At 33.0% G+C, this 19,876-nt stretch overlaps 1 protein-coding gene across 2 annotated transcripts in view; it reads right to left on the reverse strand.

Moving 5' to 3' along the window:
* The window catches only part of SUZ12 (SUZ12 polycomb repressive complex 2 subunit), a 38,464-nt gene that overhangs the window by 15,703 nt on the left and 2,885 nt on the right, over nucleotides 1-19,876 (reverse strand). Inside the window, exons 3-8 of one of the 2 annotated variants that reach the window (XM_020898368.2) lie at nucleotides 19,769-19,833; nucleotides 15,470-15,538; nucleotides 7,430-7,479; nucleotides 3,966-4,051; nucleotides 1,691-1,922; nucleotides 518-611 (exon numbers count right to left, since the gene is read on the reverse strand). In XM_020898368.2, coding sequence (XP_020754027.1) covers nucleotides 518-611; nucleotides 1,691-1,922; nucleotides 3,966-4,051; nucleotides 7,430-7,479; nucleotides 15,470-15,538; nucleotides 19,769-19,833 — 596 coding nt within the window. The remainder of the gene's footprint in view (nucleotides 1-517; nucleotides 612-1,690; nucleotides 1,923-3,965; nucleotides 4,052-7,429; nucleotides 7,480-15,469; nucleotides 15,539-19,768; nucleotides 19,834-19,876) is intronic. The other variant, XM_020898376.2, reaches the window with a different exon arrangement.

Genomic DNA, 19,876 nt, shown 5'->3' on the forward strand with positions numbered 1-19,876 from the left:
GCCACACAATGATGATAACACAAAATTTTCTTCCTTAACTCTAGGTAAATACATAATCTCAATATTTGCATGAAGCCCACTTCATTCAGGTCTCTGCTCAAATATGACCTTCTCCCAGAGGCTTTCTCTATAAAACCACCACTTATTCTCTATTTTTCTTCACAGCATTCTAAGTATATTAGCTGATATAATTTTGGGGAGTGTACCTGTTTCCTCTACTAGAATTTAAGCTCCATGAGGGCAGGGGTTTTGCTGCCTCTTCATGGGCGAAAACAGTATCTAACAAAAAAGTAGACACTGAGAAAATACTTGCTGAATAAACAATCTTAACTGAACATTAAAACAACTCATCTGTGTTTATTGCTTTCTATATGATAAAGAGAAAAGTTTAGTAATTGCAAATTTGTTTTTTCATCCATAAGAAGAGAAAGGCAAAGAAACAGTATCACCACTATATTCTGCTTCAAAATAAAAACATTTCTAAAACATGGGAGCCTTGCCTGTCCATCAACATTACCTGTTTTTATCAAATACTGTCATTTGTGCAACAAACGTTTTTTCCCCATCTTCACGATTTCGTTTTCTTCTAGCTGGAAGTTCTTCATTGACATCTGAATTTGATAAACATGACTCATGAATCAAATATTCAAGCAAATACACTATATTTATGACATTTGGACCCTTCACATAACATACACTCTATCCCAAATGAGGTACAGGAAGTTGTAATACCCAGACTTACACCCTTCAATTTTGTGTTTTTACCTTATGTGTATGTTCTTACTTTTTAATATTCATTGACATTATTAACCCCACATTTTTGCAGATGTTAGTTTCTATTCAGAATGATCTTCCCTGCTAGGCAAGGAGAAAAAATTGCTCCTCTTTCATGGTTACTTTCCAAGAACTTCAAAGAATGCCCCAAAACTCAAAGACTATTTTTGTCAAGGTAGTTCTCCACTAACCTTCAAAAATACCTCTATTATACCATGGATCATTTAGCTGCAATTATATTTTATGTTTATCTCTGTATTCTAGGTTATGAGCCTTCAGAAGATGGGACTGGATTTCTTAATCATCTTTGTGTCCTGAGCACCTATATGTTATATGAATAGTTACCTCAAAGGTGGATTCAGAACAGTGTGGAGGATAGAAAGATAGATATGTGGTAAGCATAATAAAATGTTAACTGTAGAATCTAAGTGGTAGATAAATAGTCATTCACTACCAAATTCTGAATGTTCTGTATGTATGAAATTCTTCACACGCTGGGGGAAGGGATGAATTATTTGCTCAGAGACGAATTTAAATACCAGTCTTTTCCATCCAGTGTTCAATATATGCATATATTTTTTTTACTACATGAAATGTTTCACCATACAATAATGAAAATTTTACAAATTAAATACCTAGTACAGCCCAACAACTAATATTATAAGCGCCAGGCCAACCTACCATAAAATTAATTATTTCATTAGAGATTTCCTAATAAAAGCCATGTTGTTAGAGCACATGCAATAACTTCTAGTTCTGGATCATTTTTCCCTCTAAATAATTATTAAAATAACTAAAAAAGAAATATTTTGTACACAATTATGAATACTATGAAGATGTACTACTTCAATCATTTTTACAGTTCATCTTAATCTCCAACAATAAAATCTAGTAAAATTATTAAAATAAAAATTACCAATATTCTCATTGGTTTCTCCATTAATCATCCCATTATATTCTCTTCTTCCTGGACGAGTCACTCTAAATAGCAATGAGTAAGACTTCACCATATGGCTGTTACTAGGTTCAAATTCATTACTGGAAACTGCAAGGGATGGGAAGTTTCCAGGTTTTGTTTGATTGAGGTCAGGATTCAAAGGCACCTGCTTTTTACCTGTAGGAACTTGCCTTATCGGACAACTTACATCCTGCAAAGGCAAAGATTATTATATTTATTTATGTATATGCAATGATAAGAATGATAATAAAACCTCTAATCACAGCTATAGGAAGTACAGTTTAGGGCATGATTTCCAAACAGCATGCTAAGATTCTAAACGAAGGTCTGAAAATTGTGATGAAGTGCACAGAAAATATCAATCAACTATTTTCAAATGTTAACACAATTGAGGACTTCCTCAATATAATGAAAATAATGATAAAATGTATCTTATATTTAGCCGATGGTCATCTTAAAGCATTAAGTTAGAAATATAGAACTAAAACCATGCTTAAGTATTACAACTCATGTAAACTACACTTTTCCCTTAAATATTCTATTTTTAACAAAATAACGAATAGGATCATTAGAAATGAAAAAAGATGATTACAATAACCCTACTGACAACAACCTTAAGAAATAGTAAATCCATATATTGAAATATATTGTCTATAAGAAGTAATACTAATCATCTTATGAGTAATGTGCTGTATCTTATGAGTAATGTTCTGTAGTTATATAACTAGGGCTATGGTGAAAGAGCAAAGCCAAAAAATTGCAAGATGCAGAAGACCTTTTTTTTTTTTTTTTTTTTTTTGCAGAAGACCTTTATAAGAAGAAAATACAATATGTTATTTTAGGTAGCTTCTGTTTCAAAACAAACAGAATACATGCCTACAGTCTTAAAATTCTGTTCTACAAGGGTTAAAACGGGAAAAATATGTCTCCGTCACCCCAGTTCCTACACTCTAGAGATGACTAATATTAGCAAGTGGCTGTGCATATCCTTTGAAGAAAATATTTATGCCTTTTCTTAACACAAGAAGGATCATACTATAGTTATAGTCATTTCTTTTTTTGCCTAAACAATAATATACCTTGAAGAATTTTCACATTACTACTAACTGTGTGTGGGGCTTGGGGGACTAGAGAGTATTATTAATTAACTTGAGCGTTTTTAATATACACTTATACTGCCATCTCCCATCACTTTGGTCTACTCCGTATCTCCAGCACAGTGTTTAGCATATCATCTTACTATGATTTTGGAAGAGAATTAGCAATAGGAACCTCTATACAGATCATTCTTATTCATTTTTGGGGGCTTGCCCCACACCTTGTGGGCTTTTAGCTCCTCAACCAGGGACAGAACCCATGCTCCCAGCAGTGAAAGTATCCTAAATTTCTGGAATGCCAGGAAGTCCCTCCTATTCTTAAAACACCCAAGGACTTCCAAGGCTACTAAAAAATAAACCTACTGGCTTTGGTGGGTTGCCCAGGAAATTTAACCAGCATAATACTTGTTTCTATGGTAAAATGATTTCATGTTGTAAATAAAAATTTCAAGCAATATATTAACAAGTTAATGACTGATAATGCTAGCAGCAGAATTTCTTTGCCTGAAAGTATTGGTACAAGATAATCCTTTAGGGAAAAACTCTTTCTTAGCCCTTATTTAAAATACCAGTGTGTTTAAATAGCTAAAGTTAAAAAAAAAAAAAAAAAAAAAAAACAAGCTAAGAGATTAGAGTAGCAGGAAGCAACTGAATTTATGTCCTAAGATGCTAAAAAATTGGCTTCTTCCCCCACACTGTCATACTTCTATAACAAAGTTTTATGCAGATACCTACAGTCAGATAGAAAAACTTAAAGACATGGAAGGTTGGCAAAAGAGGTTATCAATTTTACAATTCAGCCATCAACATATTTTAAAGCTTTTAAGGTTTAAAAGTGCTTTCCTGATGGCTCAATGGTAAAGAATCCATCTGCCAATATAGGAAACTTGGGTTCGATCCTGGGGTTGGGAAGATCCCCTGGAGAAGGAAATGGCAACCCACTCCAGTATTGTTGCATGGGAGATCCCATGAACAGAAGAGCCTGGCGAGCTTCAGTCCATGGGGTCGCAAAAGAGTCAGACATGGTTTAGCGACTAAACCACCACCACATAGTTTAAAAACATACATATTTGCATAAACATATTTAATGAAAAAAATTATTCCATTTAATCCACCAGTATCATTTTATACATCACCTTTCTTTTTTTGTGGCAAACTTTCACAAGCAGGACTTCCAGGGTGACAGAATTTTGTTCATTTTCTGAATTTTGTGATGGTTTATCTAAATAGAAAAACAATACTTCAAAATCTGTTTTAAAAAATAGTACTCATTTTCCTAAGACGTCTGAGAATTTCAAACAAAGACTTTCTATAATGAAGTCTTCTCAGAAGTTTACTCATTCCTTTTCCCCAAAATCAGTTCCAAATTTAACAAATATAGTTAAAACTTTTAGTAGAAAGCATAAATGAAATAATTCAGGAGACGTAAGACACAAAATAAATGTTTTTTTTCTTTCTCCCAAAATCTATTAGAAAAATTTCCTAGTTTAAGATATGTTTAAATTGAATTGGTTACTATCTTTCATTTCATTTTGAAAGTTCAGATGTCTAAACTAAAAGGCTCTCTGATTTGATCAAAACTTGTAACCGAAAGGATTAAAAAAAAAGGATTTCAAAAAATATTAAAATAAAAAAATTCAAATAAAAATATTCAAAAAATAAAATTTTTATTAAAAATAGTTATTTATAATATAAACATATTATCATTTCACAAGAAAATGAGCTATTTTTTTACCTTTCCCCCAGAATCTTTTTTTTTCAGATTCATTCCCCATTTATTACAAAAATTTTAAAATTAATTAATTTATCTTAATTGGAAGCTAATTACTTTACAATATTGTAGTGGTTTTTGCCATACATTGACATGAATCAGCCATGGGTGTACATCTGTTCCCCACCATGAACCCCCCTCCCTCCCCCAGAATTTCTTTAAAGCCTAAATGGGATAGCAAAAATCAAGATATTATTTACTACCTAGGAGAATCTCTTGGTTTACAGAGTTTAGGAATCTTAATTTTAAAGTGATGGTATATAGTCTCTTTGTCAATGAACTTTAAAAAAAGGCTTCTGCAAATTAAGGTTCCAGAATACTTCCCTACAACTTGTCTTTAATCCCAAAGGCACTAATAGTCCAAAACCTTAAATATTTTATCATTCATTTATCATTAAGTTTCAACAATATACAGAACTGCTATGTTATATATATGTATACAGACACATATATATGTTATAGATGAGTAATACACACATATATATGTTATAGATGAATCCATATACAAAAAAATAATCTTTGTTCTCAAATTTTAGGCAACACTTTTTCTGCTTAGAAACATTCTTCTTACTCAGGGCATATACATAAAATACATTTCAATCAGTCTCTTGAAAGCTGTATCCAGGATAAAGATAATTTAACATACCCAAAATATCCAAAAGTCCAAAATGCAATAACACAAATACTCTCTGAACAATACTCACCATGAAAACAGTACCCTAATAATCTGTGTATTCATTCTAAGAAGTTCTAAGTAGTAACTGCTAAACAAGTATTCATTCAAAAACAAAAGAAAAAATAATATTTTAGGGATCTTGATCTTTCTATCCTGGTTTCTTAAAAATATTATTTCTTAAAAAAACTACAAATATACCTTGAATAGACAAGAGAGGCAATATATCTGCTTCTTTCCAACTTCCACTAATTTCAAAGTTCTAACGAGAAATTACTTTCTGGAAATAGAAGTATTGACAGTTTACTTTCTCATTTATTCCAGTAATATCAAGAAAAACAAAAACTTTAAGTGAATTTGAGCAATTTTTGAATTTTTCTGTCATGTAGACAGGAAAAAAATTTACCATACCATGTGCCAGTTTATTTCAACTAATTAATTCAAGTAAATTACTGTTAATTATATGATGTTAGTAAATAGTATTCAATTAATATCCATCAATAATTTCAGTGATGAGTAATTTATGTTTGTAGAAGTACCTGAGAACAAAGGGCTAACAAACCTATAAAATTCAAATTATGAGCTTCTAAAGTATTAGAATCCATGTATTTTTTAAGTACCACAGGAGATCAAATACAATCAATGTTTAGAAATAACGAGATGATTGTAAGTGATTTAGGAGAAAAAACATGAAAATGCCACTCAGGTTACTTCTATAAAAAAAAATAGACCAGGTCTAAGGCAAAACTAAAGTTACATTAGCTGCTAATACGACCAGACTAATAGGACAGATATGACCAGACTTCAAATTTCTTACATTAAAAACTTGACTAGTTATCAAACTGTTCTAATATAACCATTCTATTTATTATTACACTTTTTTCTTACTAAACAATACCAAGGATGAACAACTTGACCTGTTTCTTATAAAGATTTTATTCCATTGCATGATTATATTAAAGGATTCATACACAAATTTAAGATGGAGAAGCCCAGAGGCATTTTATCCATTTTGAAACCAACTGAAACTTTTCATAGTATGCTTTCACCTTTTTTTAATGAAGAAACATTCAGACTATATAATTTTCCTTTTATATCCCATTGGTTAGCAGTACTCGTTTCAATTGTTTTATCTCTCTACTGGGATGGCCACAAAATTTGCTTGGGTTTTTCCATAAAATGTCATTAAAAAAAAAATTAAAAATGTTTATCCCTATTCTAGGTTCTGAGGCAATTAATTAAAATCCTCACCATCTTTATAATTTAAAGTTTGAAAAACGGTGTAAATAAAAAAATGACAAAAATCTAAGAAATTTCATTTTATTAAGTCTTTTCCATATTTTCTACTGGCAATCTTTGGAAGGATGAGGGCTCTGAGTTGGGTAAGATAATGTTATACAGTTTTTTTTAACCACAATACTTGGAGCCCTAAAAGGTATGATTGAGTTTTAAGAGGTGGAATTTCATCTATTGAGATAAGCTAATGTTTACCTTCAAGAATGATCCCACAAAACACTGATTATTTTAACAATTTAAAAATCCACTCATAAATGGACAGCAAGAAAGCTCTAAGGAAACCAGGTGCTGAGCACAATCTTATGTATGTATAAGGTTGACCTACAATTTTTAAAAGCTTTTAAGTTTTTTATTTATTTCTATAACAGTATAATTGATTTACAATGTTGTGCCAACCTCTGATGTACAGGAAAGTGACTCAGTTATACACATTCTTTATTTAATAAAGTAGTTTCTTAAAACTTGTTTCTCAGACACCCTATTTCTAAATTACCTTCATGCCTTGTTAAAATACAGACTCCTAAACTCCACCAAAACCCTACTAGATCTGAGGCCTTAGAGGGTCCAGGTACACAGTATTTCAAACAAACTGTCAAAATGTTATCACACAGACTAAGACTTAAGAACCACTACTTTTAAAGTTTAATGAGTTATAAGTTACATCCTCCATATTCCACTATTGACCACAAAAGCAATAACTGAAATTGCTGGGGAAATCCACTAAAGAAAAATCAAATCATCAGAATCAACATCTTTTACATTAAATATAATTTTACAAATTTACAGTTTTGTGGGGTTTTTTTGCACTCACAAAGGTGTGCTGCTGTAGACTGCCAGTAAGTTTACTTTTAAATACATACCATTTTTGTGGAAGAAACCAGTAAATGTAAGCTGCAGATGAGCTGACAAGCTAAACAGAACAAACAAAAAATTTTACTATTTTAATATGCTATAACAAAAATAACTTAGACTTTAAATATAATACTGAAATCAAAGCTACTTCAGCTAATTTATAAATATTTGGCGGTCTAATTCTTAACTTTATTCAAGCCCACTGACTCCATGCTTTCCGTCTTAAGTATGACATCCAAAACAGTGGGTCTATACACACTGAAATACACACACCACACAAATAGAAACAAAAAACACCAAAGAAGCAAGGCAGAAAGAGGCCACCAAATAAGAGGCAAGATAATTTATAGTGCTTTAGTGTTCTACCTGTAAAACAGGGACAGATTTCCCTTCCCATCCCTCTAAACAATAGCTGAATCCATGCTACTCAATATTCAAAAGTGTTTTTAGTATTTTCAAGCTACAGAATTTCAACCTCCTTAAATGTTGTAGAACCATCACTTTCTACTTTAATGAGGGATGAAATACACAATCACAAATATGCTATCGATTTGTTACTTACTATTCAACATGTCATTTTCACTTTTAGTTTTAGAAGCAATGAAAAGGAAGCATAAACTATAATGACCCTTTTGTTTAGAAAACTGTCTACTAACGATGGAAAAACTATTAAGTTGGGATAAATGAAAACATCAACAGGCTTTTGTAGTAGCTTTAAACTGGAAAAGGGCAATCTATCTTTAAATTGGGAGCCATTCATAACTTTCCAGAACAGTTTCTGTCACGTGATACAGACACCAGATTATAGAGGGCTATAGAGAACAGATGTTGGGAAAAGGGAAGCAGTACTGAACCCTTACTCAAGAAATTCACTAGTATAAGTAAAACAGTAAAAGCACAATATGGTTCAATAAAGGGTACCTTTTTTAAATGATGGTGACAATCTATGCATTCATATAACCAGAGGGGAACAGTTATATAAAGACTGAGGTAAGAGAGCATTGAGGAACAAGCAATGGTTAGAAATGAGGACATATTACTAACAGGTTAGTTTTATAACTGTGCCCAGAACTCTAAGTCTTAGAGCAATAGGAGGTTAAGTGAGATATTTCAAAAGAAGATGTGAGGATGTCTCTAATTTCTAGTGAGATAATCCATGAAAGTGTATGCTAAAAAACTACAGGGTGGGAGTTCTGAAGAGCATTTCTAGAACGGTACTAAGAAAAGTAAGCTAGGATATCAACAGACTAACAAAATGACTATGAAGTATGAGGGTTCAAGCAGAGTTAGCATAAAGGAAAAATTAGTAACTGTAACTTAAGTATCAAGAAAAATTTTTTTAAGTACATTAAAAGGATAAACTGTAAATGAGCTCAAAGGACTTTTTCCAAAGTGATGAAAATGTTCTATATCTTAACTGTCGTTATGGTTACACAAATGTATACATTTGTCGAAACTCAAACTATATACTTAAGGTGAGTGTATTATACTGAATATTAATTATATATCAAGTTGATTTTTAAAAAGTATATATACATCTATAAACTCTACAAGCCATTTTACTAAAAGATAACTAGCATTTTTCTATAAAAATTGTTCCATAAACGAAACCTTATAATGCAGAACGGGTTAAACTCCAAAATAAAACTGAAAAACGAAGAGAAATATTCCAGTTTCCACATGTTATAAGATAATTCGTTAGTCACAACCAGCCTATCCTATTCTTAGTTGCTTCAGTTAAACCTACATACTAAAGGCCAGGTTAATTTTCTTAAAACATCATTTTAAATGAATCATTTCTTTCTCCAATTTTCTAATGGGTCCCCAACTGCCAAACCTTTTGTCTAAGTGCTGTCTGTGATATGGTTCCTATTTCTTTTTAGCACTACTAAAGCCTCATATAAGAAAGTAGAATAGAATGATAAAATAGACACAAATCCAACTTTGAATTCTGGCTCCAGTTACTAGCTGTGACCTAGTATCTATAAAATGAAGATTGGGAGGCATGAGTAAAATACTAAAGAATCCATCAAAATACTTGCTTCCCCTTCTACAAAGACCCCATCCCCAATCATCCCAGAGCTTAATTTCCTTTATAATCACTTGTATTTACCACTTCATGTCACAATTTTTTCACACACATTCTCTCTTAACATATCAGTGTCTAGCAGTGTATCTAGCAATGTCTTACAGAAAGGCACTCAACAAATGATTTTCAAAAGGATAATGATGTCCTCCCTAGAGTTGTAAGATTTTTAAGGTCAGGGATCAGGACCCATTATATTGTGGTACTTCTAAAATTATTTACATTGTGTTTATAGGAAGTTCGATCCTAGGTTCCAACTGTGAAACAACAAAAATACCTTGCATTGATCTACCCCAGAAAACACTTTATATTAGTGTTATTCAAAACCTGGTCTACCCACTGAGATCACTGGAGAAACTGTTACCATTCCACAAGGCAAGACATTGAGAATTAGACTTTAACCATTTTTACAGAAACTTAGCATTGCCATGACATCCAAGTATGTGATCAATATATTTTACAAAAGTATCCATCTACAAAAGATTGGAAATTAAAAACAAAAAGGTCACCACAGGATGGTTTGAGGCACAGTTTTAAATGGTACATTACAAATTAAATGAGATGGCAGATCCATTCAGCTGCCATATAACATTGTTTGAGAAAAGGAATTCCAAATTTAAATTAACCAGCTTAAAAAATAAATTTGGGAATGTGATTTGCTATGCATAATTTCCCCTCAAAGCAAGCACTTTTAGGGGAAACCACTCTCCTAAAAGTAAACACTCTGATATGTACCTAGAATACAATGTGACAATGAGGCGAGTTGATCCCTTTCACGGGTGGTTTAGTCCAAGGAAAGAAGACAGTTTTCTCTCCCTTTCTGATTCACCCTCTTCCCTCTCCTGGGGCTGCTGTGTCTACATCTTAATTGGTTAAGCTGGATCAGAGGAAGGGAAGAAAGAAACAAGTAGGCCTGGTCAAGCCTATCTGGTCTTAGGCAGCACAGAATCCAGCTTAGGTGATCAGAATAAGATATCAGATAAGGATCTGGTTCATCTTCGTGATGTGTTCCCTATTTTCATCTTCTTAGGAAGAAAGCAATATGGCAACAGGAAACTAGAGGGGGAATGTGAAATTTTGGGATAAGATTTTAAGCACAAGTAATTGACAAGTATCTGACAATTGTAAAGCAGTCTGCAGAATAAGGTTAATTAATTTAAATTCATAAGAGACAAATATTTTTTTTTTAGATTAATATTTTGAGATGAGATTCATGTAGGAAACTCAAATTTTAGGAGTAGACAGATCCCACAGAAGGACCAACATTTTTATGCAGGAAAGAAACGAAGATTAGTGCCTCAAATTTATACACATTAATCTGACAGTGGCAGGTTTAAGACTTCATTTCTAGAGTCATGGCTATATGACCTCAAAAAAGGTCAAGTGTGATGATAAGGTAAGTTACATTTAATGTTATGATGTAAACATTAAGACGACTAGCATTTCTTATTAGTATATTGCTTCACACTATAAACTGTATCAAGCTGTTTCTAAAAGATGTTTATTTTCCCTAAGACTCAAGTAAAAAAACAGCTGCTGTATTCAGAAAAAAAGTCAATAAAGATATGATTGTTTTTGGGGAAAAATCTGTTCTCAAATACCTAGATTTTAAGAATCATATATGATTAGTGGTGAATGATAAGGCACCTTCAGAAGTACGTATGTACAGAGAAATTTACGGCCCAGATTCTAAAAAAGGAACAATTAAAACTTAAGTCTGAAAAGAAAAAAAAAAGAAAACCTTAAGTCTGAAAAGATGTTGATATGAAAACAACATCAAAACTTACAATCAAGAAAGAATTGGTAAAAAAAAAAAAAGAGAGAGAAAGGGGAGGAAGATATCAGATCCTATTATGGTGGAAAAAGACATAATCAACTTAAGCAGCAGCTTGAAGTTTTAAAAATGCAGCTAAACCTACAAAAGAGGTGGCTAGAGTAACACCATTAATGCAATATATCTATTTTAAATAATTTACAGCTTTCTTAGGATAAAGACCAGCAACCTTAAATAGCCTAAAAGGTTCTGCATTATCTGGTCATGGCCATCTGCTCTAGTCTCATCAAATGTCATGTTCTCTCTAGTCAGCTACACTGCCCTCAAATGATTTTATGTTCCCTTTATCTAGAATCATCTACCTGCTCACCCTCTATCCTCATTTTACTCCTATATTCATGTTTCAAATCTTAGCTTCTTCCTTCATGGAAGCCCTCATTGAACATTTCTATTCCCAAATTAGACTCTTAAACAAGAGCTGATTCTCCTGCCTCATACAGCCATAGTTTCCCTATGTGTATACTTTTACTTCCCAGCACTTATAATTATTATACAACTATGCTTTTTTCCCCTAAATGCTGATAAACTCCAGAAAGGCAAGGTCTTCATCCGTTTTGCTCACCATTATATCCACTAGGTCTTAGTAAAGTGTTTGGGACATCGTACATGAAGGAAATGGGAATCCCAGGAAAAAAAAAAAAAAAAAAGAATCCAAATTTTGTTACAGTACAAAAAGATGATAAGAAAAGGAAGATTACTAACTCAAAAATTAAGGCTGTAATAACAACAACATAAAGTGATGAAAGGCACTTTACCTTTTCAATCTACTAAAAACACAGGCTTGAAAATATACCTAGTAGATGTTCTACTTCAGTTATCTTTGGAAGGAATTTCTCCAGCTACTAACAGGACCAGGAATGGAAAACGATTAAGTGGAAATGTTTCTCATTTGACCACAGGAAATATTTCTGGAAGCAACTGCAAGTTGGAAATCTTTTCATGCTACCTTTCAGTCAGTGGAGATGTACTTAGAAGTCAGGAGTTGTGACTAGAGAATTCCCAAACTGGTAGGATGAATAGCCCAAGAGACCCCCTGGGATCCTGCTAAAACAGAAAACTACAGAAAGATCAGAGATTTATACCAATGAACCATAGTGCTTGGTCAAAGCTCAAAATAAATTCAAAATCCACAATATACCGGCAAATCAGAAACAAGAGATGGGAGAGGATAGGACATAAAGTATTATACCATAAATTCTAAAAAGAAAGACATTTTAAATATACATAACCACACCAGAAGAGCAAGAAGAGAAGATTAGGGAAAAACAGAGACTAGAGATGTGACCACCATGAATTTCTAAACTTGGCTGTGGAGTCTGCAGAAGCCATTGTACAAGAGAAATAATCTTCACAGTCTGTGGGTGTTACTATTGAGTTTTAAGGTGACAAATGCAACCCTGATCTATTGTCACAAACTGACTGATACCTTAAAGAAATGAAAACCATGAAATGTGCCATGTTTCTTTTTTTCTATCAGTTTCTCCCCTAATAAATTTCTGCCATTATTTGTGACAAGTAAGATAACTGTAGAGTTAAAGCATAAAAGACAAAAAAGATCCTTCAACACCAACTTCATGTTGCACAGATAATGCCAGGAATTTGGTTTTAAGTCTCTACAACTGTGATGAATAGATCAGGCATTTGACTGCTGTAACCTTTGGGCTGTAGTACTTGCAGGGCTTGTAGTGTTTGGGGTGTCTCAACAGTCTCCTGGAGCTTTTCATTTTGGGAATGAAATGCATTGGGTTTGACAGTGGAGACATTAAGACTGTTGAAGTACTGAAAGAACATGAGTTCCAATGGAATATATCCCAACTATAGCTACTGAACAAACCCAGGATCCAATTAAACTGAGTAAGAGCTTTATGTTTAAGATAGTACAGAATAAAAATATAGAAGGGAGATACTTTATTTGTATATGATTTAAGATTTTAATGTCTACTAATTAATTTCATGGAACAACAAAGATTTACCTTGTTCTCCCATAAGAGAATTTGACAATAGATCTTGCAAGCAAGGTTTTATAGTGCTGACATTATATACTGCTGTCTAGGGAACTTACAATCCTATGTGATAAAGTTTAGTAGAACGGCAGGATCATGCCTAATTCGAGATGTGAAATACATTGAAGGAATTTAACAACATAGGGCCTTGTGGGTAAACTTAAAATGAACCAATTTCTCAGTTAATTTTAGTGACTCTGGGAGCAACAATGAGACATTCATAAAGATGGAGTGTGTGTGTGGCAAGGGGGTGGAACATCTAGTACAGTAATTCAATACCTCATGGGCCTAAAGAGCCTTGCTGAGTATTAAGTAAGCCTGGTCAGCTCCAACACAGTTAGGTCTGTTTAAAAAGATCTTGGGGAGCTGAAATGACCAACTCATTGGTCCCAGTTAGATCCTAGACTATTTTCAAAATTACAAGCAGGAATTCTATGCAACTCTCTGAAGTTTCTGTGAGTTGGTCAGCAATACTCTGTTACAGTACTGGCAAAGTTGTTAAACTCATTGGATCAAAAGGAATATAATTATTTGGTGAGTATCAGTATAATAATCTATCTTCCTCACAACACACACTCTAAGAGAAGTCCTGTAATATTTATCAAAGCCACGGTCACAATGAGATAGTAGTCATGCTTAGCAGTGATGAAGGTAGAACCTTGATGGGGGAGATGAAGAAACAGTCAAGTTTTCTTCTTTTTGTTTTCACTCTTCCTTCTTAACCAAGCCTCAGAAGACCTGAGGGCAAACTATTAGGTGTTTGGGAGAAAAGAGAGGATGTGTGGTCAGGCTCTGAGTAGAGCTTCACACTTTAACTACAAAAGGCCCAGAGGGTCCCAAAAGCTCTTTGCAGGGCAGGTGAACAGACGAGGATTTGGAATAGAAATTCAAGCAAAGGATAGAGGGTGCATGCACTGAGCATATTTTCAGTCTATATAAATCAATACTGTAAGATATTCCTTGGGCAGTAATTGATTAGGTAAAGATTTGGGATCTCAGCTTCTAGAATGAACCATCAAAGTTTTATTTACAAATCAAGACTGCCTAGATATGGAAATATAAATTACGCTGCAGTCCTACAAGTCCGCAAACATTTTTTAAATGAGATTTTTAAAAAAAATTCAAATAATAACCAAACTGAAAAGGCAAACTTAAAAGCAGTTACAAAAATGACATCTCTTAGTCACAAAAATGAGATACTATAAATAAAGCATCATTAAGTTAATGTACATCCTATCTAAATTGGTATGGTATGATTTAAAACTTCAAGAGAAAAAGAAAAATCCATGTGGCAGTTTTCTCAATTCCATTTGCTTAAAAATCTAGTATTTTTAGTTCTACATTCTCCCCTAAAACTGGTCAATGAACAAACAAATACCACCCAAGTCCCTGTTTCTCTTCAGAATAATACTCAATTTTCTTTACTTATCAAAGAGTAAGTAGATGCCTACTGTCTAGGATTGGAAGCATCTGTCTAGCCTAGGGAGATAGTAAGCTCCTGGGAACATTTAGGGATTAATTCTGGGAATCATATTTGAAAACACACATTAAGGTTCTGTCCTAAAGGCCAGGTTTCTGAAACTATCATGTGATAAACACATTTCAAATATAAACTACAGTTAAGAATATTTTGTCTGAAGGACGTCAATAAGAAGGATGAGAAAGGGAAAAAAAATGCCTCTCAGAACTGTAGATGATTCCTTAGAAAAGATGTGATCGTGTGAAGCACTTGGCACAGCACCTTGAGTACAGCCAAGTATACCATAAACATGAGCCTCCATCTTTCTTCAGATGAGGTAGCAGGATTAATACTAACTGCAGAAGTTACAGAAACTTTGATTCAAAATGCAAGACATTGTAGTAGAGAAAAATAATAATGAACAGAACTGCCTTAGAAAACAGTGAGTTTCCAGCACTGGAGATATTCAAGATAAGGCTTAAGAATGGAGTCTCTGCAGGGATGCTACAGAAGTAATCCCTGATTTGTGTGTGAGTTTGGATCAGATGACCTCCAAATTTGCTCTAACTCCTTACAATACTGAGGTGATCACAATGAAAATGATCATTGTGCTTTTTCTGTTTTCCTCAAGTTTGTCACTTAATGTAAACTGATAGGTTATCTTACCTATGAGATTCTTGCTCTCCTTTCATTTTCTCTACTTTTGATAACATATCATCAACTTTAAATGTTTTCCTGGAAGAAACAGATAAACAAAATAATCACTTCTCAACTGGGAAAAACAAACAGATTATACTTTATTGTCACTATAATAGGCAAACTGGGTATGTGATTTTTATTTTTAATAAGATAAATTATGGATGGTTAGCCGTAACAATGAATACTATTGAGAGAGTGTATATTATAATACAGCAAACAAGCCTTCAAGTCCCATTTCAAAGGCTAACTTTTCCATGAAACCTTGGGTAATTAATCCGAAACTAGAGGGATTTCTCCCTACCTACAGCACTTGGTTTATATTTATTTTGACATTTAGTCTCCTAAATGTGAAACTTGAATAAATATTTTATTTCTATTAGATTATAAGTTCCTAAAGGGCAGAGATTTGTCTTCTTCAAGGAAAGCCACACGGTGCTTGGCATGTTGCCTTAATCTTGGTAGGTGCCAAGCATCTGTCAGCCTGAGCCAAACAAATGCAAATTATGAATACTTTGAAACATTCATATTTCTATTAAGTAACCTGACAAATCTAGATATTCCATAAAACATATGAAGTATAGTAAAAACACCCTCAAAGATGAGCAACAATGGCTAAAGTTTAATATGTCATTTTAAAGAGATGGTTGTCACCATCATGAAAAAATCTTTGAAGTTTAAAGGACATACCATCAAATCATAACAAAATCATCAGCTTTTTAACTTAACAAGTTTAAGAGAAAAAAGTAGTTTTCCACAAAACAAACTTAAATTAATAACCACACCCTCAGTAAGCAATTTAAGAACAAATGGATTCTAAAACAAGCCTCAAAAATAAATAAATAAATAAAACAAGCCTCATCTTCGTTCTTAAGGTAATCTACTATCTACATTTTTTAGAGGCTAAAAAACTAGACTCATATATGTTAATGGGAAACAAATATTTCTTATACTCCCTTCAAATTTAATAAATTTACATTAATTACTTTGTAAAGCTTGAATTCAGATACTAGAAATTACTAATATGCTCATTTCTCAAAAACAGTTATTGTATCCTACCATAAAATATCAGTAGAGAAATTTTGATGTAAATGTATCATAGTAAAACACTGATAGGAAGAATAGAATTGATATAATCTATATTTCAGGTGAATAAATAGCCTCCATTAACAAAAGGTCTTTTTTAAAAAAAGCTTCTCTCTTTACCTTTAGAGTTACTGAAAACCTCAATATTAAAGTTTCATCTTATAAAGCATAGGAAGAAGTTCTTTAAGAAGGATGGCAATACATTTTCAATCTCCATAGATAAGAGAGAAGAAAGAAGAAAAACATGATTCTTTTAGGCTAGTTACAAAGAACTTTTCAGTGTAAATACTGAAATGTACTACTGAGGAGGTTGTAAAGTTTCTGAAAACTTTTAAGAATAAAATGTTTATCTTTGTATAATGATTAAGAAGAAACCTTGTCTGTAGGAAGAAAAGTTAAGACTGTAGGTCACAAGGTTCATCTCTTCCACCTTTATGGAGACTGTACATAGGAGAACTGAATATTAACAACCATTTGAAATAGGTTAGATCATACAGGCAACCCAGCATTCCTTAGGAAAAACAAAACAAACTAAATAGGCAACTACATAAAAGCAGCCTCACCTCCCAACACGACGGGTATTTCTGTTTTTTAGAAAGGTACTGCTACTGTAGCTCAGATTTAACAAGGGATATAATTATCAAAAGGTCATCAAAATGGAGAATATTATTAAAATTCAAGAAATTTCAGGAAATTTTGGAGGGAGGATTCAGAAGCAGCTTACATGAAACCTAGTAAAATGGGCTCAATAAGACACCCTTCTCTCCTCACCAGTGTTTCCACTGTGCCAGGGTAGTGTCAGCCTATAAAATTTGAATGCCTCTATGAAGTGCAACGAAAGTAAAAGACTTTTTAACAAATATATCAGATTTAATCTTACACCTGCATGTCAAAGGAGTGATAAGTATATTCCAACAATGAATATTATGTTGTTGTAATGGTACAAAAGGAGTTCCCAAAACATGGTGAGCAAAGGGATAGTACTAAAAGCAATTTTGTAAAAGCAGTTTCAAGAACAGTGAACAAAGAGCACAATCACTGGGCTAAATTCGTCCCCTTCCAAATTCATTAACTACTTTGAAAAAGACAGCACTCATTTGAAGATATTAAGTTGTTGTGTAAGTGTTAAAAATAAGTCAGTGTCTTATACAGGCCAAGCATGCAACAAAGAATAAAGTGATTCCTAATGCATTTTTACATGGAAAATAGACTAAATGGAAAGTGTATGTTTCTTGGCTGGCAAACTGCTTAGAAACTGTCCCAAAAGACAATTTTTTACCTATGGGGTACCAAATTAAGAAAATTCACTTCTACTACCAAACTTTTAAAATGGCTTCCACTCATTAGTGAACAAGAGAAATGTATCCCACAGACAGTCTAATGAACAATAATGATGTACTCTTTAATCCACTTATAGATTAACTGAAATTTACTTTTAAAGAACTTTATCACTTTAAATTAAAATCAGATAGCATTCTAGATGATAACTGCAGTAAATTTTTTTTTGGCCACATGGCAGCATCCAGGATCTTAGTTCCCTGATCAAGGATTGAACCCGTCCCCCCTGCAATGCAATTACAGAGTCTTAGCCACTGGATCGCCAGGAAAGTCCTCTAGATGATCTCATTTTCATATTAAAAATATCGAAAGAAAAATCTACTACTTAATCAAATCTTCCTACTTTTACAGAGTAAATCAAGGGTCTGCAAATTATGGACCATTGGCCAAATCTAGCCTACTGTCTGTTTTTGCACTGCCCATAAGCCAGAATGCTTTTTATAAACATTTCCAAGTGATATGATAAGAGGACTCTAAATCCCAATTATGTTAAATGCTATCCCCTCACCCCACTTTGCAAAAATAAAAGAATTCCACATTTCTCACTAGTAGGCATGTATTATAAAACACTGCAGTAGGGAATTCCTTGGTTGCCCAGTGGTTAGGGGTTAGTGCTTTCACCACCGGAGCCTAGGTTTAATCCCTGGTGAGGGAACTAAGATCCTGCAGGCCATGTGGCCAAAAAAAAATACACTGCACTCAATCATTATATTTTGAATTTCATCAATAAAAAAATTTGTTGACGTTTTTTCTTTTTTTGTATAATACCTATATACTACCTAATATCCTCAATTCTGTTTCCTAGACCACAAAGCCTAAAATATTTACCATCCAGTTATTTACAGAAAGTTTCCTGAACCCTGGCATAGAGTAGACAGGTAAATAATTGACATATTTAATCCTGCTGCCTAGTCTATCACTTTCTTTCTAGTTATTTACAAATTTGACAGTTTTCACTGGTTAAATACATGTGCAGGCGTGAGCACAATTGTCTGTGTGTGCTCTCTCTCTCTGGATCCAGAGGGATTATCAAAAAGACAAACGGTTTTAACATTTCAATCCTTCAAAATACATCTAGATAGATCTACAAAACCAAACTATGTCTTACCATAAAAAACACTGATACTTACTTAGTAACCAGCAGGAGTCTCCAAATGAGTTTACTTTCAAAGTTTACTGAAAAGCTTAATGGTTTTCCTAAGTCAAGACTATAACAATACCAAATGCTTAGTAGGGGTTCTCTCCTTTAAAGTTTTGTTCACTTGATATGCTCAGTAAATAATCATGGGCACAGAACAAGAAACTAATATTCCATAATTATATACGGTTAAATGTTAAAAGCAAAAATAAGCTCTCTGATTCCACTTTAAGACTAAGTAATTAAGATTAAGAAGTTTTTAAAGACATTCCTCCTATTGACTTCAAAAGTATTTCCCTTTTAATAAAACAACCACCAAAAATATAAAATGAGATTTCTTTATTGTTAGAACATAAAATACTCAGACATTAACTGGTAAACTTATGTATCAAAGATAAGCTCCCATGAGCCCTAATTTAGTAAATATTTAAATCAACTCCTATCAAACTTGAAAGAAACTATTAGCATAGAGCAAAAACATCAGTCAGTAAAATCACTTCATTTACTTCACTACTAAATCATTTCTATCAGGAATAAACTGGCAATCAACTGGGATTTACAAAAGTGGTACTTTAAAAAGTCGCTTTGCAATCAATTCAATTACTCTTTCACCTCAGTTTTCATATTTAACCTTTCGTTAGAGATTGTACTTTAAAACAAAATTTTAACATGGTTTGATCAACTCGAAATAAATTCATAAAATGTACCTTTTGATGTTTGTTCTGGAGTTTCGATGAGACATGTAAGTAAGAGTTCTATGCAAAAATATTGGCTATAAAAAAAGTTAAAATATTCAAATTAAATAGGTGAAATTC

Source organism: Odocoileus virginianus, chromosome 17 (assembly GCF_023699985.2).
Source record: "Odocoileus virginianus isolate 20LAN1187 ecotype Illinois chromosome 17, Ovbor_1.2, whole genome shotgun sequence".
Taxonomy (NCBI): Eukaryota; Metazoa; Chordata; class Mammalia; order Artiodactyla; family Cervidae; genus Odocoileus; species Odocoileus virginianus.